This window comes from Podarcis filfolensis (assembly GCF_964270895.1).
Source record: "Podarcis filfolensis genome assembly, chromosome: 3".
Taxonomy (NCBI): domain Eukaryota; kingdom Metazoa; phylum Chordata; class Lepidosauria; order Squamata; family Lacertidae; genus Podarcis; species Podarcis filfolensis.
In genome coordinates this window covers 85,669,007-85,694,737 of record NC_139606.1, presented here as the reverse complement: position 1 = coordinate 85,694,737, position 25,731 = coordinate 85,669,007, and the positions used below count along the sequence as shown (strand labels likewise).

The following is a 25,731-nucleotide window of genomic DNA, read 5'->3' as shown; positions in this document are numbered from 1 at the left end:
ATCCCTTTAAACTGTATGTGTTGAGTCTCACCCACCCCAGCCTGCCACCAGAGAACCAAGGCAGCACTTTAACCTGTTAGAAGCTTAAATGTGGGCAGATTAATGTCTCTAAAGCCACAGATATTACATGCTCCTGCATACATATTTCATACAATGGGAAATTATAAATAAGTCCATAAATTAAACTTGGTGATGGCCTTGGATGGTATTAACCATTCATTGTCTGATTCTCAACCAGAATCTATGCTGTTTCCTGGGCTAAAGTAATAAACTTGTTACAGATTCAAAGGTATACATTTTTTAACCTGATCAGTCTCACTGCTGCCACAAGGTTTATTCAGTACTAAGGATGCTTCACAAAATGCTTATTCTGGGATGTTTTTCCTTTGCGCCCCTCCCCCCCATACTTGATTTAGCTAAAAACAATGTCTGCCTGTATTTACAGTTTGTAGTAATTAGGATCATAGTAAACCAGAATAGTGTTCCATTTTGAGTTCAGCAGCCTGTCGCCAGCAGTGATCATTATCAAATGCTTGAGTGAATATGCAACTAAATGCATAGTAGACAATTACAGGATAGCCCGCTGCTAGGGAAAGTGCTCTCATAATCTGCTATTAGTGGTGAAATTAAGCCCTAATGGCCTTTTGAGTGATACGATGATATTCTCAGTCTTTCAAAAGTGCAATGATACCCATGTAATATTTTGAAACATTTTTCATGCAAAGTTCCACAAATAACACACTGCTGTCTTGTTCTAGATGAAATCGTAGGCTTACTTTTTAACCACTACATCTATGTCATGGGAGGCATGTAGGTACATCCCATGCTGAAGCTGTACCATTTAAAGGTCTACAACCTCCCTGTAGGTAGTGTCAAAGGTGCAGGCCTTAGACACAAAGTAGTCTGTGGGCAGAATCCAGAGTCTATGATTACATGTTAAAGATATGCATGATTGGCTCTGCCCATCTTATTTATGAACTGTGGAATGAATCCATGGGGAAAGTGGTTCCCGGGACCTGACTACGTGACATGGTAACATTTAACATGTGCCAGGCCCAAGAGGGAAAGGGGAACTTAAGAGCTCTATTGAGTCAAACCAAATGCCTAATTAGTCCAGTATTTTGCCTAAGCTACGGGAAGTCCACAGGTAGAGGCTTTTACTTAACTTGTGCTTTAGTCTTATTTTATACAGGCTGGTTTGTATTAGGTCTTGTATTTCAGAGGCCCTTATTAAAGTACTGACTGTCCTCCATAGAAGGCACTACCGCAAATTTAAATGCTAGATATTTTTGCAACTATGATTTAAGGTGGGGCATGATCCTTAGTCAGCCCAAATCTTGTGATGGAAAGAAGTACAGTGGTCCCTGGGGTTAAGTACTTAATTCGTTCTGGAGGTCCGTTCTTAACCTGAAACTGTTCTTAACCTGAAGCACCACTTTAGCTAATGGGGCCTCCTGCTGCCGCCCTGCCGCCGGAGCACAATTTCTGTTCTCATCCTGAAGCAAAGTTCTTAACCCGAGGTAATATTTCTGGGTTAGCAGAGTCTGTAACCTGAAGTGTCTGTAACCTGAAGCGTATGTAACCCGAGGTACCACTGTATGCCAGTTATGCAGCTCAGGGCAGAAACAGGCATCATGAGGTTGCTATTCAAAAGCATATCAACTGGGACTTCCCATGTACCCATAGCGTGATATCTGTAAGCTCTGGCTATGCATCTATTACATTCCTTTCTTTCCCAAAGTTGTGGGTCTAATCTCACCTGTGTCCAATGTTTTCAGACAACATTCTCTTCGCTCTGCTAGAGCCACTAGAGTTAATGGGGTATTTTAAAGTATCTGCTGCACAGCGAGGAGTCATCAGTTAGTGCATTAGTATTGGCATAATACCCCAACTTTAACTCTTTGCCAAGTTGCCCCAAACTTAGAGCAGTTTAAATTAAATGAGGAGTTTCTGCGCAATAATGAACTTTACCATTCAGTATCACTTGTTTTCCCTCTCAGAAAGCAACTCCATCTTTATTTAACATGGGGAGCAACTAGAGGCTGTTAAAGTAAGGATTCATACATTCAGCACACTTAAAGCAAGCAACCAGATTCATTCCTACCAGTAGCTGTCCCAGCATTCTGTGGTATTTCTGAATGTTCTAGGGATGCATTTGGACACATTTTCCATCCTGTTATTTCAGAACTGCAAGAATACATATGATGGGTAGAGCAGAGGAAGCAGGGTTGGTTTATTTGTTTTTTGTGTCCTCTGGCTTCACCATGCATAGTTTGTGTGGATTGACTTTGTAGTGCCAATCATATTTGAAGAAGTGCTAATTGCTAGCCGTTAACAAGCTTCTGTTTCTTCATATTTTTCCTCTCTGTCTAATAGTAGTCTGGTTGCCACCTGTCTTTTTGAATAAGGTATCTCAAAGGCTAATTAAAAAAATCCTGGATCCTATTTAATTATAGCTATTAACTGTGCATTTCTGCTTTCCAAAAAGTTTGACAATGTTTGTGGAATATTAATCATTTCCTGTTCCTCTGGTGTTTTAGCTCTTTATCCAGTGTGACTCTGAAATTTTTGTTAGTCTTTGGATGTTTTGATTTCTTGATCACTTGCTCAGCATGATTTTGATTTCCTTCAGCATTTTATCAGCCTCCTTTGGGAGAAGTCTGTCTACTTCTACCATCTGCCTCTCATCTTTCTTTGTGAATGGTGAAATAAAGAATGCATTATGTTTTTAGCGATATTTTATGGTGCTTATAAAAATCCCCTCATGCTACCTTTTCAAGCTAATGCTGCCTTCTGTAGTAGCCTCTACTTCCTTAACTGTTTTAAAACTAGTTTTCATTACTTTTCTTAACTGCTTATAAAATGTTCCTTTTCTTCACTATCTGTGCTTTATCCCTCTCATCTAACCTTTGTCATGCTTGGTGATGGCATCTCACCTGTACATTCCCTTTTGGATTCTGTATAACACAGTGTAGATTGTTCCATTCTTATTTTGCTTGTCACATGTACCACTTAGCGCATCCAATCTTTACCTTCTTTTGTTTCTGTTTGATTTCCCTCGCAGTTTTCTAAAATGTTACTTGCATCCTCTAATTAAGCTAAAACCCATCTTGTTCTCCTGATCTGCTTCAACCAAAATCTATGTTAATAACACACACACCAAAGCAGCACGTATTTCCCATTTTCTTCCGTGTCTGAGGGCTTAATCTAGTAATACCTTAACAGTCATTTTCCTTTTTTGCTGTCAGTCCCCAGGTGAAAGCATATGGGGATACGCAAACATACAGTCCTTCAGTGAAGATATTTAAACTGAAATGGTTACTTCCATGGAAATGGATAGCGAAGGCATTCTCTTCACGGAAGCTCTGTACAGACACCTCTATCCTGCACCCAAAATAGATCCCCAGATCATTTTACATATTTGAAAACGTTTGCTTGGTATTGTTCTTTTTGTAGTTCTACCTGGTGTCTTCAGTTATAGCTATAGTTTGTCGCACTGTCTCTTACTACCCTGACTTGGCAGCACATGTGTTCCGATTTTCTTATTCTGGTACTTTGTCCTTGTATGATTCTATTTTATTGTGTATATGATACGTAGCCTTTATTACTTTGGGAAGCATTTAATGGAAGATGCTGTTTGGGACAATAATAACAGTGAGTGTAATGATGCGATAACATAACAGAGCCACTCAGATTTGACTTCTGATATCAGGGGTGTACATTGCCTTCCCCGGAAAGTAATGTATTCTTGTCAATTGATCCAGTAACTAAATTAAGGGGTTGGTTTGGGGGCTATTCTGGTGTTTTGTTTTGTGTTCCCCCCCCAAAAAAAATTTGTTGCTGATCATGGCAACTGAAAAATGGCAACAGCTGTTGCTTTGGGGGGGGGGGGATGAATAGTACAAATAATTGCAGTATTTTGAGAAGTGTCTTTAACCAAAGCATCTCCACCTCCACTGAAGGAGCGTCTCCACCCCCATCGTTCTACCTGGACACTGAAGTCCAGTGCCGAAGGCCTTCTGGCGGTTCCCTCACTGCAAGAAGCCAAGTTAGAGGGAACCAGGCACAGGGCATTCTCAGTAGTGGTACCCTCCCTGTGGAACGCCCTCTCACCAGATGTCAAAGAGAACAACAACAACAACCAGACTTTAAGAAGACATCTGAAGGCAGCCCTGTTTAGGGAAACTTTAATGTTTGATGTATTACAGTATTTTAATATTTTGTTGGAAGCCGCCCAGAGTGGCTGGGGAAGCCCAGCCAGATGGGTGGGGTATTATTAATAATAATAATAATAATAATAATAATAATAATAATAATAATTTATTATTTATCACAGCAACACATGTGCAAATGTGGAAATCACCCTGACAATTGCAGGAAAAGCTGTCATATAAATATAGACAGATCTCTCCAAGAAAATAGTGAAGGGACAGCTGAGAATCCTTTAGAAAGCAAACAAGAGAGGACTTCCGGTGCGGCAAAATGGGGATCACCATGAAAATGATGATCGCCTGCTGAACAGGGAACCGTTTGCAACGTTGCCATTCCATTGCCACCGCTGTGTTAGGGAGAGTAGGCTACACAAACTTCTCTCCCTGAGATTGCTGCCATCTCCCTCAAATAACAGAGACACATGAGCCTGTCTCTGTTGCTGCCGTGTTTTGAAGCACCCTCAGGTCTACACTGTTGTATTTTTTCAATTTTTATTTCTCTTCTTCGTTAAAGATTGAATTGACCCCAGAGTTTGACCTTTGATCCTTTTTAGATTATAAATATACCATAATATAAATTTATTTATTTTTAAATCTCAATTGGACTCCTTACTTCGGTTCCTGATTTTATTTTATTTTTTTTAAATAAATTTTTATTAGAGTTTTACAAAAGAGAAAAATAAAAATTCACAGAATAGAAAGCCATAGATAAAAATAAGCATTACAAAAAAGAAAACACAAAAAATACACAAAGAAAAACAACAGCTAATTAAGGAAAACGAAGTTTGGAAAAAGAAATAAAACAAATCCATTTTTCCCAGTATCCTCAAATTCATGTGCTTATGTTCTTGACCTCCTCACACCTCCCCCTTTTTGTGTTCCCGTTTACATACTTAATTCAGCAAATTCTTACCCTTTTTCAAATATTTTAACTTTATACCATAACATATTATACATCGATATTTTCAACCATTTATCAATACATTTTTTACATAATCTTATTAACTTTTGTCACTAATTACCACCTATTACCAATCCAAGCATAATTTTAACATTCATTAATTTTATAGTATTTCTGAAGATAGTCTTTAAATTTCTTCCAGTCTTCTTCCACCAACTCTTCTCCCAGGTCTCGGATTCTGCCAGTCATTTCCGCCAATTCCATATAATCCATCAGCTTCATCTGCCACTCTTCCAGGGTGGGTAGCTCTTGTGTCTTCCAATACTTTGCGATGAGAATTCTTGCTGCTGTTGTTGCATACATAAAGAAAGTTCTGTCCTTCTTTGGCACCAATTGGCCGACCATGCCCAAGAGAAAGGCCTCTGGCTTCTTAAGGAATGTATATTTAAATATTTTTTTCATTTCGTTATAAATCATCTCCCAGAAAGCCTTAATCTTTGGGCATGTCCACCAAAGGTGAAAGAATGTTCCTTCATTTTCTTTACACTTCCAACATTTATTGTCGGGCAAATGATAGATTTTTGCAAGCTTGACTGGTGTCATGTACCACCTGTATATCATTTTCATAATATTCTCTCTTAGGGCATTACATGCCGTAAATTTCATACCTGTGGTCCACAACTGTTCCCAGTCAGCAAACATGATGTTATGACCAACATCTTGTGCCCATTTAATCATAGCAGATTTAACTGTTTCATCCTGCGTGTTCCATTTTAGCAGCAAGTTATACATTCTTGAAAGTGTTTTTGTTTTGGGTTCTAACAATTCAGTTTCCAATTTTGATTTTTCCACCTGGAAACCTATTTTTTTATCCAAATTATAGGCCTCTCTTATTTGAAAATAGTGCAACCAATCTCGCACCTTGTCTTTTAATTTCTCAAAACTCTGCAATTTCAATTTATCTCCTTCTTGTTCCAATATTTCCCAATATTTCGGCCATTTGGCCTCCATATTGGACTTTTTCAGTGCCTTTGCTTCCATTGGTGACAACCACCTTGGGGTTTTATTCTCCAGTAAGTCTTTATATCTTAGCCAGACATTAAACAATGCTTTCCTGACAATATGGTTTTTAAATGCTTTATGAGCTTTAACCTTGTCGTACCACAAATATGCATGCCACCCAAAAACATTATTAAAACCTTCTAAATCCAAAATGTCTGTGTTTTCAAGAAGCAGCCATTCTTTCAGCCAACAAAATGCGGCCGATTCATAATAAAGTTTCAGGTCTGGCAGGGCAAATCCACCTCTTTCTTTAGCATCAGTTAGTATTTTAAATTTTATTCTGGGCTTCTTGCCCTGCCAGACAAATCTAGAAATATCTCTCTGCCACTTCTTGAAACAGTCCATTTTGTCCAAAATTTGCAAGGATTGAAACAAAAATAACATCTTTGGCAATACATTCATCTTTATAGCCGCAATTCTGCCCAACAAGGAAAGCTTCAGGTTTGACCATATCTCTAAATCTTTCTTCACTTCTAACCAACATTTCTCGTAGTTATCTTTAAATAAGTTTAGGTTCTTAGCAGTCATGTTAACCCCCAAATATTTAACTTTCTTTACTATTGTTAGGCCTGTCTCCTTCTGAAACCTTTCTTTCTCAATCGGTGTTAAATTTTTCTCAAGAACTTTAGTTTTTGACTTGTTCAACTTAAAACCAGCCATCTGCCCAAATTCTTGAATCACTTCCAAAACTCTTTTCGAACTAGATTCTGGCTCCTGTAATGTTAAAACTAAGTCATCTGCAAATGCTTTCAATTTATATTGCTTAGCTCCGACCTGAATGCCTTTAATCAGACGGTCCCTTCTAATCATGTTCAATAGTACCTCCAGGACTGAAATAAACAACAGTGGGGAAATTGGGCAGCCTTGTCGTGTACCTTTCTCTATCTTAAATCCCTCTGTCACCACATTATTAACAATTAATTTAGCCTTTTGTTCTGAATAAATTGCACTTATACCATTTTCAAACCCTTGGCCCACCCCCATCCCCTGAAGATTTTTCATCATAAAACTCCAAGAAATGTTGTCAAAGGCTTTCTCCGCATCTATAAAAATTAAAACTGCTTTAGTATTTATATTCACTTGCAACTTCTCCAAAATGTTAATTATGTTCCTCGTATTGTCCGACAAGTGTCTACCCGGGAGAAAGCCAGCTTGGTCCTTATGGATCTCTTCCAATAGTACTTTTTTTAACCTATTAGCCAAAATGTCAGCAAATATTTTGTAATCCACATTAAGTAGGGATATGGGGCGGTAGTTCTTAAGTTGCGTCTTTTCAGACTCAGTTTTCGGTATAAGTGTAATATAGGCTTCCTGCCACGACTCCGGCGCCTTTTTCCCCTCTAATATCTCATTGCACACCTCCATTAGTGGCCAAATTAACCAATCTTTAAAAACTCTATAATATTTGGAGGTTAAGCCATCTGGTCCTGGAGATTTACCCAACTGCATATTCTGAATGGCACCCTCCACTTCCTGTTCTGTAATTTTGTCACTCAACATTGTCTTTTTTTCTTGAGAAATTTTTTGTAATCCATTTTTCCTCAGGAATTGGTCTAACTCGGCCTCTTTCTGTGGCCCTTGTGTGTAGAGTTGTTTAAAATATTTCTGGAAGCAGTTTCTAATTTCCAATGGATTCTGTATGATCTTTCCATTTACCTCCAAATTTGTAATAGTATTTAATTTCTGTCTTTTCTTCATCTGCCATGCTAGCAGTTTCCCACATTTGTTAGCCGATTCAAAAGACTTTTGTCTCATCTGCTTAATTTTCCATTCCACTTCCTGGTTTATCATTTTCATATATTGTACTTGATATAACTTAATTTCTCTCAGAATCTCTTGGGATTTTGGTTTCCTGATTTTAACCTCCAGTCTCTCTCTCTCTGTAGGGGTGTGGGGGGTGTATCTAACCCTCTTCCTCCCCCTTTGATTGTTTGTCTTTTGTTGCCTAGTTAGCTAGTTTGTTTTCTGCCTTTCCTCACCCCATCCCCTACATCCCATCCCCTACCTCTTTCTTCCCATTTATATAACAACCAATTAAATTTGTAATTGTTCTTCACATCTTCTATCAAATTTTTACTTCGACTTTTTTACCCAAGTTTTAGACTGGTCCAGATAAAAACTTTGGTGAACTTACACCATCACACTGTTTACAGTGAAAGGATCTCCCCCCCTCCCATGCCAGTTATTTAGTTTTTATTTTAGAAAACCTAGCAGCTACACATTCCCATCAGCCTCTTTCTTCCTAAATTCAAACTACGAAACTGTTTCCTTCATCCCCAAGTCAGAGAAGTATGCCATAATAAACATTTCTGTGAATCCGCTGGCCATCAAATGTCACTTAAATAAGCTTTCCAGCCTTCAGGTCGTTTTGCATATCCAGAGACCATGCTTGCCACAAAATATTTTTAAAAATTCAAAGAACATAGTGACTGAAGTTGCATTGGTTTCACACATATTGAGGGGAAAGAATTATCCAGAGAAAATCCAGGGGCTGAGGTAGACAATTCACTGAAGATGTCTGCTCAGTGCACTGTGACTCTCTAAAAGGCTAATCGAATTCTAGGCTGTGGTGGAGGAGGAAGAATATTCTAATAGTCTTGTATAAATCAATGGCATGTCAGTAACTTGTTTTTAGCCTTTTCACTCCCAGAGAGATAACGGCCTGGATAAAGCTAAGTGAAATCATAAGAGTTTCCAGTCAATGTAAAAGAAGGTTTGGAAAAAGATTTTTAAAAATCTGAAGAAATAAAGTAAAAAATAGTGGTCATGGCAAAAGCTTTATCTTAAAAAACTTCACCGTTATTTATTCATTGCTAGTGTCACAGAGCATAGTTAATTGACAATAGCTATCAAATCAACACTGAGGAGCATTTTTTTATATTATAATTTTTACAGAAGAATGTTACAGAGCAGTTATCATCTGAATTATTCATATTAGTATTGTATATTTGCTTTGGTTTTGCATACTATAACATTAAAACCCTTTGAACAATAATTTAAAGCAGTATCTTTCTTTTTCTTTTGTAAAGTTGAGCTACAAGCATGTGGGCCAGTTCGGACAGTATTTCTGCCCCTTCACCTGTATGTGATCTGAGTTCAGAAATGTGTGCCTCCTCTCAGGCCCCACACACCATATGTAGAAAGTAGGGCTTTCTTTAGATCAGGGGTGGGAACCCTTTTGGCCTTGTGGGCCAGATCGTTATATCCTCTGGCTTGTTCCACAATTTATGCACAAGAGAGCATTCCTCATAACTTTTAAAAATAAGAATTAGATGGACTCTTATTATACATTTGAAATCACTAAACTGTTTTCTGCTTTATAAATCAGCTTGATTTTTAAAGTTCAGGAGTGTTTCTTTGAATGTAGTTGGTACCTTCATCTGAGAAACAGAGTTTTTGGAGTCTCTGATTCTAAGCAGCGTACCTCATATTTAAAGTTATCAAATATAAATGCTTATAAGCGAAAGCCATCTCACAATATTTATCTTTCTCAGTGTTTCATCTATGGTGTTCGTTTGTTTCTTAACAGGCTATAAACACAAAGCTGTGAAATGCAGAACTATACCTTTTGCAGCCTAGTGCTATTCATAAGAATAAGCCTGTCTACGGGATTTACCTGCTAGAGTGGTGATTTGTTCTATTTTCAGCACTGCTGGCTGAACCATGCTGTTAATAAATAAATAAAGTCTGCAAGCATAACAAGCAAGTTAAAGCAATGTGTGAAACGTTATAAAAAAATCCATAAATGGACTAAGACAAGAAAAAAATTTTTTTAGAGAGAATACAAAAACAGCAGCAGTCACAAAATAATTTTAGCAAGGAATAGTTGTGAAAGCTTGCCAGAAGATGTCATAGCTGCTCATCAAAAGGCAATCAGTCATGGCGCCTGGCAGGGTGTTGCATTGTCTATATGTCACCACAGAAAAGGCCCCATCCCTTCTGCCCACCCTTTTGATGCTGATAAGGATCAAGCTGAATTTGATGGGCAAAGACCATTCTTCTATAGTTCCTGGTCATTTAGGGCTTTAAATTTAGCCTGGAAACAAAGTAGTATTCAGCATAGATGACATGAAATTGGAGTGCCATGTTCGATATTCATTGGTGCTTACATGAAGGCATGCATAAATTTGTGGTCCTTTACCATGAGCAGCTTCTCTACGCTCCATTTAGAAGGTCGTTTAGTTCTAACTATACTACCCTGTGTTCCCATTTTATTGGTTGACATTCTCTTGTTTTGTTCTGTTTTTCAGGTGTTTCATTGTGTACATTTTGAGTGCCCAGCTCAAACTGCTGCTCACAAGGAGGAAGGCTGCGAGGAAGACATGTGCACAAGTGGGCAGCAGCTGGCATCCCGTCCACCTCGAGCTTCAAGTGCCAGCTCTGTGCACTCTCTCCCAGGATCCACTTCACACCCATGAGCTCACCAAGCCTATAAAGAGCGTGAATAAAAGTATTTACGACCCCAGTGCCATGATAAAATTGTTCACCATCTTCTTGTTGTAGGCACCTCTTGTTCTCTGAACGGACAGAGGGGACCGTACTTGGCGGCTGGAGATGTTCAAGTGGAAAAGGCCGCCCAAAGACTTGAGGGGTGGCCTCACACTTTCCATTTTGTTCAAATCAGGATGTTCTCCAGGGGAAAGAAACAGGCTTTCAGTTTTCACCAACTCTCCTATTTACACCCTACCTCTTTAACTGAACCAAATCAGGTTGAATCGAAGGAAACAAACCAACAAAAAGCCGAGCCCAATTGTAACATAAACATACCATGTGAGCAGTATGTAAAAGAGATAATTACATGTGCCTGCAGAAGGTACTTCCTAGGAAATGGGTCTTTCCTTAGAATGTTTATGGAAGATAATGTGTACAGAAACCATATTTTTATTTAATTTATTCTTGATCCACATTTCTTTGTAAATTGCAAGCCTGCTGGATCAGGCCAGTGGCCCCTCTAGTCCAGCACTCTGCCCACCCATGATTCTCAGCAACTGGTATTCAGAGACATGCTGCCTCTGACAGCGGAAGTAGAAGAATAGCCATTGTAGCAAGTTGATAGCCTTACCCTCCATGAAGTTGTCCAACCCTCTTTTAACGCCATCCAAGCTGGTGGTCACCACTGCCTCCTGTGGGAGCAAGTTCCATACTTCAACTTTGTGCTGTGTGAAAAAATACTCTGCCCTGAATTTTCCGACATTGAGCTTCACTGGATGTCCACAAGTTGTAGTGCTACAAGGGAGAAAAAAAACTATTATCTACTTTCTCCATGTCATGCATAATTTTATAAATTTCTATCAAGTCACACCTTACTCACCTTTCCTCTAAACTAGAAAGTCCCAAATGCTCCAAACTTTCCTCATAGGGAAGTCTGTGGGTGTATGTATTGATATACCTATATTATTTGTTTATCCTTTTCCTTTTTTCTTGACATGCTTTCTTTATCATTCTGTATCATATAAATATACCTAATAGTGGTAGGCAATGTGATAATTACTCCATTTGACAAGGAAAAACCCTTGAGGTTGTGCATAAAACAATTCAGTCCAAGGATGCTGTATTGGAATTCTGACTATTTGATACGAATAACAAAATTGTCACTTTTTACTCCCATATAAAACTGTCCATCAGGTTCTCAGGTGCAGGAAGAATTATTGGCTACTTTAGAAATTACTAAATCATTCTTTAATTTCTACATCAACTGATTTCCAACATCTTTTTTTGTGCTTTGGAAAACAGAAATCTATCTGACCAACATTTCAGCTGGATTTGGTATTAATCAGAGCCGGTGGTACAATCCTGGCAATTTATAGTAAAGGGTTTTTTTGTTTTGTTTTGTTTAAAAAAGATTATACTATTCCATTAGGGATTTTAAAAAAACCCACTTCTAAGAAGCTTTTCACATAATCTCCATAAATACAGATTTGACTTTTATAGTTGGATTTGGTATGTGTGTTAAGTAATTTACAACTCAGTAGTAGCTATCCTTTGTAACTTAATCAGATTATTTGTTTGATTATTCGGAATGTGTTCACATGCAGCATTCCTCACATTCAATTGTTTTACATCCTGCTGCATTTCCTGGAGTGAAAGTGGCTATGCATTTACGCACACATGTCAATGCCATCGACCCATCTAAGTAGGGGGGGAAAGATGCATTTGTCATGAAGTATGTGACTTTGGAGAATATTATTATTGTCAGCTTGTGGTTGTTGTTTTTTTAAGTGGTGTAATATAGTTTGATGCAAATTGTTTGCTTTGACCATGGTGTCCTATAAATAACATTGTTGTCACAGTGCTTAAGCTTAAGTGCTTGCATTCTACTGAATGCTGTTTGTAATAAATGTGGGAAGGAATAGACAGCATTGTGGCTGCAAAGCAGTAAAAGAAAATGACTTCTAGGTTGGCCATGACTCATCTTCAGTTTTTCTTGCTTTTGGTATTTCATCTGCCATTATCTAAACCAAGCTTGCAAGAGTACTGCAGTGTGAAGTGCAGTGCAGGTACACAGTGACCAACCTTTGGAGGAAATCAGGAGATTGGCAAATGAATCATAGAAATGTAGAGTTGGAAGGGACTCCAAAGGTCATTAAGTCCAACTAAAGCAATCTCAACTACAGCATCCATGATGGGTGACCATCCAACCTCTGCTTAAAAACCTACATTTGACTGTTGAACAGCTCTTAGTGTCAGAAAGTTCTTCCTGATGTTTAGTCAGAATCTCCTTTCTTGTAATTTGAATCCATTGGTTCGAGTCCACCCTCTTGGAGCAGGAGAAAACAAGCTTGCTGCATCTTCCATGTATCAACCCTTGAGATATTTGAAGATGGCTATCCTATCAAGTGAAGAAAGCATCAGATTCTTCTGCCAGGGCAAAGGGCCTGGAGGTACTCTGTAGCTATTGTGACAACCTTCATTCATTTCACTCTTGTTCCACAGGATTTCCAACTCTTACTCTAGTGCTGCTCTGATTGTTGGATATGTAGGGAGCTCTAGATATATTGGCTAGAAGGCATCAGCTAACATAGCTTGTAGATGAACTGTAGTTGGAGAACAGAAAAATAAGACAAAGATCTGGGAGAGAATGTGAATGGTCTCTTCCTGCCCAAATAAATTATTATTGTTGATAATAGGTGTTGAGCAGTGAAGAAGTGCAGACTCACTTTTAAATAGCCTTGTGTCTGTCTTTTCTTATTTTGAATGGGGATAATCTAGATTCCCCATAAGTTGTTTTTGATTTCTCTTTCCAAACAGTCAGTCAGTATATAGCACATGCGCGTAAACTGAGGAGAGTGCCAGAGTTCCCCACTTTGGAATGGGGGTGGTGAAATGTTTGGATCACTGTTGTGAACAGTAAGCAATAAGATCAACCTTACCATCTATTATATCAACCTTATAATATTTTAGCTTTTGACTTTGCCCTTTGCCTCACTCAGTTGTGTTGTTGTTATTAAAGTTCTAAATAAATCAAGAGCTTGATTGTAAGGCCATTAATAACTTTTTAAAGACAATGCAAGAATTCAAATAAATCATAACTGATAACAGCCTAATCTTCTAGGCAGTAAATACAATTCTGCATACTGTTTCTCCTGCCTTTTAGCCCCCTCTTTGATAATGATATACTTCGTCAAGCTCCCTATGAAGGATGTTGATACCATATTTCCAAGTGTTTGAGACAAACCTCTTTTTAAGAGTCTTCCACAGAGCATTCCTTAACCTCGGGAATGGCCTCCAGAAGGCATCTTAAAACAGAAATTCATGGTAAGAAAAATTCCAATGTTTCCCCCACTGATATATCTGATATAGAAGTTACACACTTATAGTGACTCACACTGTTAGCTCATTTTTCTAAGGACCAACAAAATCTATATATAAATTGTCATCTGTAATTCCATACCATAACCCGGCGTGGCTCGACAATTTGGGGCTGAACCCTGACCCTCCAGGATTCCATGTCAAGTGTTGGCAGCTGAAAAGTTTTTTTAAAAAAAGCACATTGTTCAATCACAGCCAGGGGTCTGTGGGAGCAATCAGTTAAATTATTATTAATAATAATATTGTTATTAATATTAATATTAATATTATTTAAGGATATTTTGGAGAGGCACAAAAAATCTTTTGGGCATTACAATGGAAACCTATTAGAGCAGAGATTACAAAAATGAATAAATTTGGAGGGGTCCGGGATTCAGAAAGAAGCTTTCGATGGTTAGTTTTCAATTTTGAGTGTCACTGGTGTGTATTTTATGTTTTAATTTTTAATATTTTTTTCTTCAGTTAGAAATTTGAAGGTATTCCTCATCAGGACATGGAAACAATGCAACTATACTGCATTTGTAGCTATAAAGCTTTTTGTAGCCTCCATCCCCAAAGTAGCATGTGCATCTTAACACAGACTCCTTAAGCTGCACAGACTCCACCCACACTTTAAAACGGTGTAGTAATTAGGTATGAGTTTTTCACAGAAGAAACACATACACACTGCTGTGACTTAAGTTGCTTTCCTATTTTATCTCTCTTTGTGTGGAGTATTCAGCAGTGTTGCTTGCAGTATCCCCTAGAAATACCTGACAAAAATCATAGAATCATAGAATCATAAAGTTGGAAGAGACCACAAGGGCCATCGAGTCCAACCCCCTGCCAAGCAGGAAACACCATCAGAGCACTCCTGACATATGGTTGTCAAGCCTCTGCTTAAAGACCTCCAAAGAAGGAGACTCCACCACACTCCTTGGCAGCAAATTCCACTGTCGAACAGCTCTTACTGTCAGGAAGTTCTTCCTAATGTTTAGGTGGAATCTTCTTTCTTGTAGTTTGGATCCATTGCTCCGTGTCCGCTTCTCTGGAGCAGCAGAAAACAACCTTTCTCCCTCCTCTATGTGACATCCTTTTATATATTTGAACATGGCTATCATATCACCCCTTAACCTCCTCTTCTCCAGGCTAAACATGCCCAGCTCCCTTAGCCGTTCCTCATAAGGCATCGTTTCCAGGCCTTTGACCATTTTGGTTGCCCTCCTCTGGACACGTTCCAGATTGTCAGTGTCCTTCTTGAACTGTGGTGCCCAGAACTGGACACAGTACTCCAGGTGAGGTCTGACCAGAGCAGAATACAGTGGCACTATTACTTCCCTTGATCTAGATGCTATACTCCTATTGATGCAGCCCAGAATTGCATTGGCTTTTTTAGCTGCCGCGTCACACTGTTGGCTCATGTCAAGTTTGTGGTCAACCAAGACTCCTAGATCCTTTTCACATGTACTGCTCTCAAGCCAGGTGTCACCCATCTTGTATTTGTGCCTCTCATTTTTTTTGCCCAAGTGCAATACTTTACATTTCTCCCTGTTAAAATTCATCTTGTTTGTTTTGGCCCAGTTCTCTAATCTGTCAAGGTCGTTTTGAAGTGTGATCCTGTCCTCTGGGGTGTTAGCCACCCCTCCCAGTTTGGTGTCATCTGCAAATTTGATCAGGATGCCCTTGAGTCCATCATCCAAGTCATTGATAAAGATGTTGAATAAGACCGGGCCCAAGACCGGGCCCTGTGGCACCCCACTAGTCACTCTTCTCCAGGATGAAGAGGAACCATTGATGAGCACCCTTTGGGTTCGGTCAGTCAGCCAGTTACAAATCCACTGAGTGGTAGCATAGTCAAGACCGCATTTTACCAGCTTCTTTACAAGAATATCATGGGGCACCTTGTCAAATGCCTTGCTGAAATCAAGGTAGGCTACATCCACTGCGTTCCCTTCATCTACCAGGCTTGTAATTCTGTCAAAAAACGAGATCAGGTTCGTCTGACATGACTTATTTTTCAGAAATCCATGCTGACTATTGGTGATCACAGCATTCCTTTCTAGGTGCTCACAGACTGTTTGCTTAATGATCTGCTCCAGAATCTTCCCTGGTATTGATGTCAGACTGACTGGGCGGTAATTATTTGGGTCCTCTCTTTTCCCCTTTTTGAAAATAGGGACAACATTTGCCCTCCTCCAGTCTGCCGGGACTTCGCCTGTTCTCCAGGAATTCTCAAAGATGACTGCCAGTGGTTCTGAAATCACATCTGCCAGTTCTTTTAATACTCTTGGATGCAGTTCATCTGGCCCTGGAGACTTGAATACATCTAGACTAGCCAAGTATTCTTGTACTATCTCCTTAGTTATTCTGGGCTGTGTTTCCTCTGCTGAATCATTTGCTCCATATTCTTCAGGTCGGGCATTGTTTTCTTTCCCTAGGCATTTTAATGACATCTTGGGTTAAGGACAGCCTCCTTGACACACATCCCTCCAGGAAGCTGTTTTGGGGATTTGTGTTCTAGTGGCAGACCTGGCTGAAGACAGGCCAGTCAGATCTGCACTTGTAACCCCACCCCCTTGCTTGGCCATGATAGGCTAGTTTAAAGTTCCTGGGTAAATCCCAACCACCCTAGTGGCCAACAGAGGAGCCGACGTCATCCGTTGGCTGTGCTGGAAGCAGGAGACCACCCAACCCCTGACCTCTGATGGCTCAGCCAGGCCACAGCCACTGCTTCCGAGCCATGACGGTAAGCGGTCTTTTCTTTCTTAAAACTGCTAGGAAACTGAACAGAGAGTACTCAATTCTTTTGTCAAGTCATAGTCAAACTATCACAACAAGGTGCTTCTGAAAGGTTTGTTTAGTTTTCTGTTAAACTTGTTGGGGTAGTATACAGATTTGGTTGCTTTTAAAGAGAAAAATAAAGGGTACAATTTAAAGAGCAATTAGGTATGCTGACTGCTCTGCAATCTCCTGAATTCCCAGCCCAGTGCTTTAGTACAAACCTAGAAATGCAAGAAGGAATATATTACAGAGTTAAGATGCATAGTTTGCACAGCAAAATACTGTCTGTCCCTATGTAGGCTGTAGGCTGACCACATCAGTTGTGAAGACAGATATGTGCATTGATGTCCAGTAGCAACAGGACATTTAAGTAATGGAACCCTGTCCCTCCCCAAAATCACCAAATTAGTATATGTTAACCATCCTGAACCAGATTGTAAATAACATTTCCATGTATTTGGTTTAAAGACAGTTTAGTATATTTCATGGAGACTTAGCAGCCATGCAATTTTCCTAAGACAGTCAAATGCTATTTCAGAAAGTGCTTATGCATTTGTATGTATGTAAGGCAACCCTATTGCCACAGCATTGCCACATTCTTAGAAATGCAAATTTTCAGTTTTCAGAGGATTTGGGTAGTGAGAAATTCCTTACTGGCCTTTTACATTACGCAGATGCTAATGACTTTTCAAGGCTCTCATTAATCTAGAGGGAAATCTTGACCTTATTAATTTCACTGGGCGACATGCAATTAATTGCGATGGGTCCAAAATTTCACACCCATTATAATTGGCAATTAACATGATTATAAATGCTAAAGCAAAATAGTTTCAAAATCGGTACCTATAACTGATTCACCAGTGTGTCCTGGTGCAAAGCTTTTAGGAAGAATCTTCAAAAATAATTCTATAATAACTGGAACCCAATAGCAAAAGTTACATTATACATGTGAACATTACTGTTTGACTTGCACCAATTATTTCTGTTTGATGTGAAGCCTGCAGTGTTCTGAATATTTGCTGCATGTGAAGTAGTTCAAAATGCAGACAGACACTGACCAGGATTGCACGATGCAGTAAGCCAAACCGCCCTGAGATCTTATGATGAAGGGCAGGCAGTATATAAATTTAATAAATAATGAAATAATAACTACTTGCTGACTGCTGAGGAGCAGATTGCAGCTGCTTTGCTCCTCCCTAGGCTTATTAAAACAGCAGCTAAGCCAAGGTTTGACTTGGTATCATGACTGGGGTCATGTGTAAGGTCTAACTTCTATAACCATGACCTGTAACCATAGGAAATACCTTTGCTACAACTTACGGTTAGTAAGGAGAGAACTTAGCAATAGGTCGTGGAGCAGAAGGCACACTAAACCAAACCTTGGCTTGGCTCAGTATGTCACAGCAGTAAAAAGAACCAAAGAGAAAAAAAGTTAGAGAAATATCCTCCTTGGGGAGCCCACAGAGTCCCACTGTCTTGCTAAGCCACAGCTTGGCTTACTGTGTTGTGCAGACCAACTCAGTACAAGATTTTCAAGGGGAGCACATTAGAAGCAAGCATGGTGTGTGCTGTGAAATGTGTTGCAAACATTACAGCTTCTAAGTAACCATTTTGTGTATCTGAGAAAATAGTGTCTATGGCTGTGATCCTGAGTGATACGTTCTTATTCAAATCTGGAACGTGCCTAGCTATTTCTGTTCCAACAGTTTGCATTGCTGAAGAAACCATGTACTTTTTCAACTGAACAGTGGCTCATCTTTGGTAGGAGAACAGAAACAGCAAGTGCATTTCTGTCTGGGTTCGTCACAGGCACAGCTCAATTCTTTGGATCACAGCTTATATCTGCAGAAAATAATCTTAAATGACATTATCAAAGGGCATCTTGCAAATCTGTTGAGTAAGAATTGTGTGGTATCCTAGGGGAGGATTTAGCTTTTTTAAAACTTTAATTTTAAAACATCCCAGTAGGAAAAGAGGCTTTAAAAATTATTAACAGAATGAATGCAAACTGACAGCTGCAATGTGTTGGATCTCTGGTGGGACCGTGGAAATTCTTGCCATGTTTCCACACGATGACTACAAATTTCATCACATGGCAGTTCACTTATACGTCACTCAGAATTAATTACTTCTCGTATTTTATTTCTCTAACATATGTGAGCAATGGCTAAGGGTATAAATAAATAAATAAATGGTATGCTTTTGAAAGGTTCCATGCTGACATTAATCATTATTATCCTACTGTGTATCCAGCAATAGCCACATTTCCATTCTATATCAGTTTTTAAGTGTGTTATTTATAGCTATCAGATCACTGAGTTGTGTCCATTACTGGAGAGGTCTGGGGGCAACAGTTCAGATTACATCAGATGAAATACTACAGCTGGTGACTAAAAACCATGAAGGTGGGGGAAAGAAGGGAGGGCTCTTTCAGCTTGGTTAAGAGGTAAAGGAGCAAAGAGCCAGAGTCAATGCTTAGTGGGTAGTGAAGCTATTAAAAAACCCCACTTTTGACCTCTCCCTTGAGTTGCCATCAATACTTGAGTTATTATAATTATCTAGTATTTAAATTACCATGTTGGTAAATGGATTTTACAAGATCCCATTCAATGCCATTGGGGAGGATGTGCTTTGAAAACCCTTTGAATTTTTTTAAGCTAGCATCTTAAAACCTTATAATTAACTGGTTACACAAGGATTGGTTTGATATACCAAACAAGCTTGAAAACCTGTTTTCAAGTCAGTGCTCTGTGCTAGCCCTATCACTAGGCAGAGTGCGGTGATTGTTTCAGGCAGCTGACCTTAAGTGTCACGAAAAGGGTAGGAAATAGTTATTTAATTTGTTACTGTTGTTGTAGCTTGCCAGGAAGTCTTACAGAATTTTCTGCCTCAATAATTTGTCTAGTCTTCTATATCATGCACCCGGAATTAGAGCAGGGCAGTGGTGGTGCATCAACTTATGCTCTGCACCAGGCAGCAGAATGTTTGGGGTTGGTCCTGCTCTATGCCAGTAGGATGAAAATAGATGTATAATGATGAAAAGCTAGACATACAAAGTAGCTATTCTGGAGTCTCAAAGGGAGAAAGTATGTTCAAATGCTGCTAGCACAACTCTGAAATTCAAAACAGAATACAATCATACCTCAGAAGTAAAACATCTTACGAGACAAATGTCTTGGCTTCCAAACACCACAAACCCAAAAGTGATTGTTCCGGTTTGCAAACATTCTTTGGAACCCGAATGTCTGCCGTGGCTTCCAATTGGCTGCAGTAGCTTCCTGCAGCCAATCGGAAGCAGCACCTTGGTTCTCAAACGTTTTGGAAGTCGAATGGACTTCTGGAACGGATTCCGTTCGACTTCCGAGGTACGACTGTACTGGTGAAATGCCATCAAATCAACAGAAAGGAGGAAACGGAATGAGCACCTGTCAAGGGCAAGTGTAGTTCTGCTCTCAGAAATGCATTGCAAACACACCCATCCCACTTTACTGGGCCAGCCATGCTACCACTCTGAGGGGCATGCAGCAGCGTCCCTTTTTATAGGGGAAACATTAAAGTGTGCTCAAAAAATCATTCGGCCTTTTTCCTGTGGCCAAAGTGTCTTGTGAGGAGTGCAACCCCTGCCCTGGATTCTATTTTTTTCAGTCATGCTCATGCAAATATACCGACTCTATGCCTTTCTAGATTCCAGTTCTCACCATCCTTTTTCATTGGCCTTTCTGGCCGGGGCTGGTGGGAGATGAGTCCAGCAACATCTAAAGGCTAACATATCCCCTGCCCCCATTCTAACAAGTCAGAGAGGCAGAACCCAACAACTGGATCTGGCATTTTATTTACAGTGACAGTGCTAGCAAATCCAGAATTTAGACCAATTATTTTCCTTGTATTGACAAAATGAAGTGTGTATGGTGGCAGGACTGTTGGTAAAGATGAACTATATTGATTTCAATGTGGCTAGGACCTAATATATCCTGAAAAGAATTCTTCTAGTTAACAGGTTCCTCTTTTCATCCTATGTGGCATGGTGACATTTATAGTTTAGAAAGCGCACACAGGCTGTTTAACAAGTCACGAAGCTTAGTTATGCATTCTTGTCCATCTTACCATTAATTTATGGATCTTAGTAATCTACACTGTGTTATAAAAAGAACAGCAATGAAAGTGTGTCTAGAGCCCTGGAGAATTGTATTAGCATAATGTTCCCGAACTCCCAGAACGCTCTCTTATCAGTCTGTCCCCACACCTAACTGCTTCTCATTTTCTCTTTCCACACTTATTGCTCACATTCTTGTCCTCCTTCGCTCCACCTGCTCTACCTTCAGCGTTTGATCATATTTCCTATTTGCTTTTCTGAAAGATGATAACATTATGGAAATTTGGCTCTCCAGCTGTCTGTCCTACACTTGGGTAGTGTATCTGTCCTGTGCCTCCTAATTAAAAGGAAAACTTTTACCAGAAATACTCAAAGCTAAATATGATTAGTACTGAATCTTTGCTCACTCTGCCATCAATTGAGCCCCTGTCAACCTTCAGGTTGCATCCTGCCCTGCCCTGTGCTTTTGATTTCTCATCCACAAACCAGTCAATTATACATAATTTGCTGAAGATCTATGCAGTATCAGACTGGGTGGAGGGCATTATAAAGAACTGCATCCAGCATCATTTCTTCCACTACAGTATTCCAATGGGCTTCTCTGAAAGCTGCCTTGGAGTAAAGCAATTTGGGGAATGGGAATTGCGCTGAGCATTTGTTTGTTTGCAAGATTTCTCATCCACGCTCCATCATAAGGTCACAGGGCAGCTTACAACCATATAATGAAGTTACAGAAACAAAACCATTACAATTATAAAAACAAGTAAAACAGCTTCAAGTGGAACCCAACAGTATATATTCGGCAAAAGAAGTGAGTCCCACAAAATAGAAATGCCTTAACTGCCAAAGACCAGGGTAAAGAGATGCATCTTCACTGCAGGACAAAAGCTGTACAATTAATACGCTAGGTGCGCCTCTGGGGAGAGTGTCACAAATTAGGGGCCACTGGATCAGGCCAACAATGGCCTATCTAGTCCAGCATCCTGTTCCCTCCGTGGCCAACCAGATGCCTGTGGAAAACCTGCAAGGAGGATTCAGGCACAAGAGCACTATCCCCTCCTGGAGTTTCCAGCATCTGATACTCAGCTTTACTGCCTCTGGCCATAGAGGCAGAGCATAGTAGCCATTGGTAGCCTTATCCTTCATGATTTTTTCTAATCCTATTTTAAGGCCAGCCAGGTTGGTGGTCATCACTGCCTCATGTGGGAGCAAGTTCCATAGTTTAACTGTGTGCTGCGTGAAGGACTTTCTTTTATCTTTCCTGAATCTTCCAACATTTAGCTTCACTGGATGTCCACGAGTTGTAGTGTTATGAAAGAGGGAGAAAAACTTTTCTCTATCTACCTTCTCTATGCCATGCATAATTTTATAAGCATCTATCAAGTCACCTCTTACTTGTCTTTTTTCTGATCTATGAAGTCCCATATCCTTGTTGCATACTTGGAAGTTTGGGGTTGTTTCCCTGTTGTCACTCCTGAACACAAACCTGCCCCTCAGCTGAAGTTCGTGCATTTTGTACATACTATATGTAATGAGTGTGGTACTTTGGCTATGAAGCTGTGGCCCCTTCAAACATTGTTGAATTCTAACTCCCAACAATCCAGCCTCAAGGCCATGTTCAAGGATAATGGACGTTTCAGTCCAACAGCATTGTTTCTCAACCCAGTCCTTAAAATTTCCCAGCTTTTAAGAAACTCCATTCCCTCGATCATTTCAGTTCTGTTTCTTTTCCCACTGTGCTTTCTCCAGCCCTACAATATGATCTCCTTCCCTACTTTGCCCTACCATCATTCCTTAACGTATTCAGACATGTCTGATGTACACTCTGATCATAGTCCTTAGTCAGTTCCAGTGGGCCATACAGAGTTCTCCACTTAACCTCTATCAGTGGTTCTCATTCCTGACCTCCAGCAGATACTTTCTGCCTTTCCCTGCTCACCTCAGACTACTTACCAAGTCATGACTTTTTGCATTGACTCTGCTTCCTGCTTCCCCCTTGTATAATAAATTGGTTCACTTTACCTACTCTAAACTACCTCAGATCACATTGTGAACACAGATGGGCTGCAACTCAAATACTTGGATGATGAGAGAACCTTTTTTGCTCTTCAGACACCACTTGAGCTCTCTGTAATGCCATTAGTTTAAGTAATTAACTGTGCAGATAAACTTGATGCGACTGTAGGCTCATCCTGTCATCATCTACCATTTTAGTGGTGCCTTTTTCAGCTGGCACTTTGCAATCCAAGAAGCATAGCCCCTTGTGTCCCGCCTCCCCAGATTCCTTTCTATTTTAAAGCAAAATCACTGTACTGGTGCCATCTTTAACTGAAAACCATTTACAAATTGCCGCATTAGTCCTCAATGCCTGGCTATTTAAAAGAGCTGTGCATCTGTACTTAACTGTGCCTATTGTGTAAGAACACTTCTCCCTACAGCATGCTGTGATTACATCGCTGACCTATTTTGTACTATAGCATTATCTGCATCACCAGCCATTTTGACTGGCTAGATTGATTGGTTCTGTATTGTGGGTCTTTCTGTTCTTTTCCCCTTCTCTTGTCAGGCCTTAGAGAATGTTCATGTAAGTCAGTGGACCTCTCTATTTTGAAACGTGCTGCTTTGAACATTCTTCACCAGCAGAGATAGCTTTACTAAGCAACTAGTTACCCTGCAATTCTTATGAACTTTTAGGAAGTGGGAAAGTTCCACAGATGACACCCTCAAAATTGTCCCTTTGTAATGTCCGCTGGTGTTCAGATGAAGAATATGCAGGGCTGCTGTGCTGGTATGAGACAATCTAAGCATGCTACCAAAATCTGTAACAGTTTCTCATAAAAACAAATAAAAAAGGATGAATAACAAAATTTGGAAATGGGAATGATCATTCTCAGGTTTTTTGGGAGGCGGGGAGCAGAAAGAGACCACTGAAGTCCTGAATCACTGCCAGAACGAACAATGTTATGAGCAAATGTGGAAAAGATATTATATTCTTTGCATTTATTTCATATGAGGTTTCTTTGCATTGTAATATGTAATGCAAGGTAAAATATATATATCACATGGTGGAAATTAGGTGTGCACCTTGTATAGATGATGTGGCTGTGGTTTTAGGAATAAACTTGATATTTTGTGCTTAACTCCTGATCTTTCTCTCTGCCTGTCTTTTTAACAACCAGCGCACACAAATGATGCCATATGCTACCATTTGGTAGGGCAGAAGTCCAGATCAAAGTCAAGGCCTTTGTTCTAATACAGAATTTTAAGTACCGCTATCAGAAGGTGGAATATATCTGTGCTTTCATTGCCCCTTTTACTCCCCGAGGGCTTTGCAGAATGGTAAATATATGGCAGGAAAAAGGGGGGAAATTCTAAATGCATCAGTCAGTACAGGCCTATCTTTAGACAAACGGAGGCAGATCAGCTCCACCTTTGCCACTTGCTATACCTCTGGCCACCCATCCTGCAAAACTCTTATGCGCCTTTTGTCCTCCCCCTCCATGCTGTCTTGCTCTGAGGAAAGAAGACTCCTTCCTCAGAGTGAAGCATTCTGGCCAAGGTAGCCAGGAACAGTACCGTTATGACTACTACTGCTTTGCTTCTGTGGCTAGAAGTTCTGGTTTGAAATTAGTTGTGATAATTTCCAACTAATAGCTAAAGAGTTTATGGGTAAGCAGGGAGGCAAGGCAGCATGGAAGGGAGAGGAGGAGGACTCAGGGGCTGCAGAGCCACCTTGAACAGGGCACTGTTTTGCTCTGACCCTGGCCTCCACAACCGAGGAAAGTGCGTTTGGCTAACAGAAAAGCAGGAATATGTTTAGAAATGCTGCCGGGTTTTAATTATGGAATGCTGTCTTGATCTGAATCTAGTATAGCTAGTCAGCCCACTCCAGACACTATAGTGTTATTATATGAGAGGGCAGCAGAAAAGAATGTGCTAGCTTTGCCCCCTTGTTGCCATTCTTAAAGGTAAAGGTAAAGGTACCCCTGCCCGTACGGGCCAGTCTTAACAGGCTCTAGGGTTATGCGCTCATCTCACTCTATAGGCCGGGAGCCAGCGCTGTCCGCAGACACTTCCGGGTCACGTGGCCAGCGCAGCACACGGAACGCCGTTTACCTTCCCGCTGGTAAGCGGTCCCTATTTATCTACTTGCACCCGGGGGTGCTTTCGAACTGCTAGGTTGGCAGGCGCTGGGACCGAACGACGGGAGCGCACCCCGCCGCGGGGATTCGAACCGCCGACCATGCGATCGGCAAGTCCTAGGCGCTGAGGTTTTACCCACAGCGCCACCCTTGTTGTCATTCTTACTGCCCTCCAATTCACGGACAGCAGACTTGCAAAATTCCCTCATGGTGGAATCTGTGGGGTGAATTCATTGTTGTGCTAATGTTCCATCGGCACAAGCATTTTACTGTTGGTTCTCTTGATCCCACAAAAGCAGTTGGGGGGGGGAGACTCCCATTGCACAAGCAGAAGTCCTAGTGCAGGGTTTCCACTGGTGAGAATCATTAAGTGAATCCTGCCCTGCACATTTAGATGAAATGAGAGCTGATAGATTGGCTAATTGGGGGAATACAGTCTTGACGAGGAAGTATGACCAAGCAGTTTTGTGATGAGACATCAGCTTTATATTCTAACACAAAGCACTCTTTTATTGCTTGTTTGTAATTCCAAAGGGCAAAACTATTTATTTTAAGCAGGTGGCTGCTTGAATCTTAGAACACTATCACATCCTGTCATTTGAATGCTGCTTAGAAAGGTTGAAGGGGCAGAGCTACTCAAAAGCACAATTTTACCTTCCAGTTTGGAACAACTAGCATCTTCTCCGGCAAGAGAAAGTGGCTGCCCATCAATACAATACAAGGCACAGGAATCTTACAGACAGGGAGATCTGC

General features: G+C 40.3%; 2 protein-coding genes across 9 annotated transcripts in view; one reads left to right on the top strand and one right to left on the bottom strand.

The window, feature by feature from the left end:
• Positions 1–14,147, top strand: part of BTBD9 (BTB domain containing 9) — a 150,461-nt gene extending 136,314 nt beyond the window's left edge. For all 5 annotated transcript variants that reach the window (XM_083604543.1, XM_083604541.1, XM_083604540.1 and 2 more), the window contains one exon: positions 10,425–14,147. In XM_083604543.1, the coding sequence (XP_083460669.1) occupies positions 10,425–10,592 (168 nt within the window). In that variant the 3' untranslated portion in view covers positions 10,593–14,147. The remainder of the gene's footprint in view (positions 1–10,424) is intronic.
• The window catches only part of LOC310758400 (uncharacterized protein), a gene marked incomplete at its 5' end in the record, with an annotated part of 84,689 nt that overhangs the window by 7,190 nt on the left and 51,768 nt on the right, over positions 1–25,731 (bottom strand). For 2 of the 4 annotated variants that reach the window (XR_014545737.1, XM_083604646.1), the window contains 2 exons: positions 9,791–9,840; positions 14,066–14,137. Coding sequence is in view for 2 of the 4 variants with exons in the window: in XM_083604646.1 (XP_083460772.1) it covers positions 9,791–9,840; positions 14,066–14,137 (122 nt within the window). Of the gene's footprint in view, positions 1–9,790; positions 9,841–11,295; positions 11,401–14,065; positions 14,138–25,731 lie in introns of those variants that run through there. The other 2 variants (XR_014545738.1, XM_083604647.1) reach the window with 1 other exon arrangement.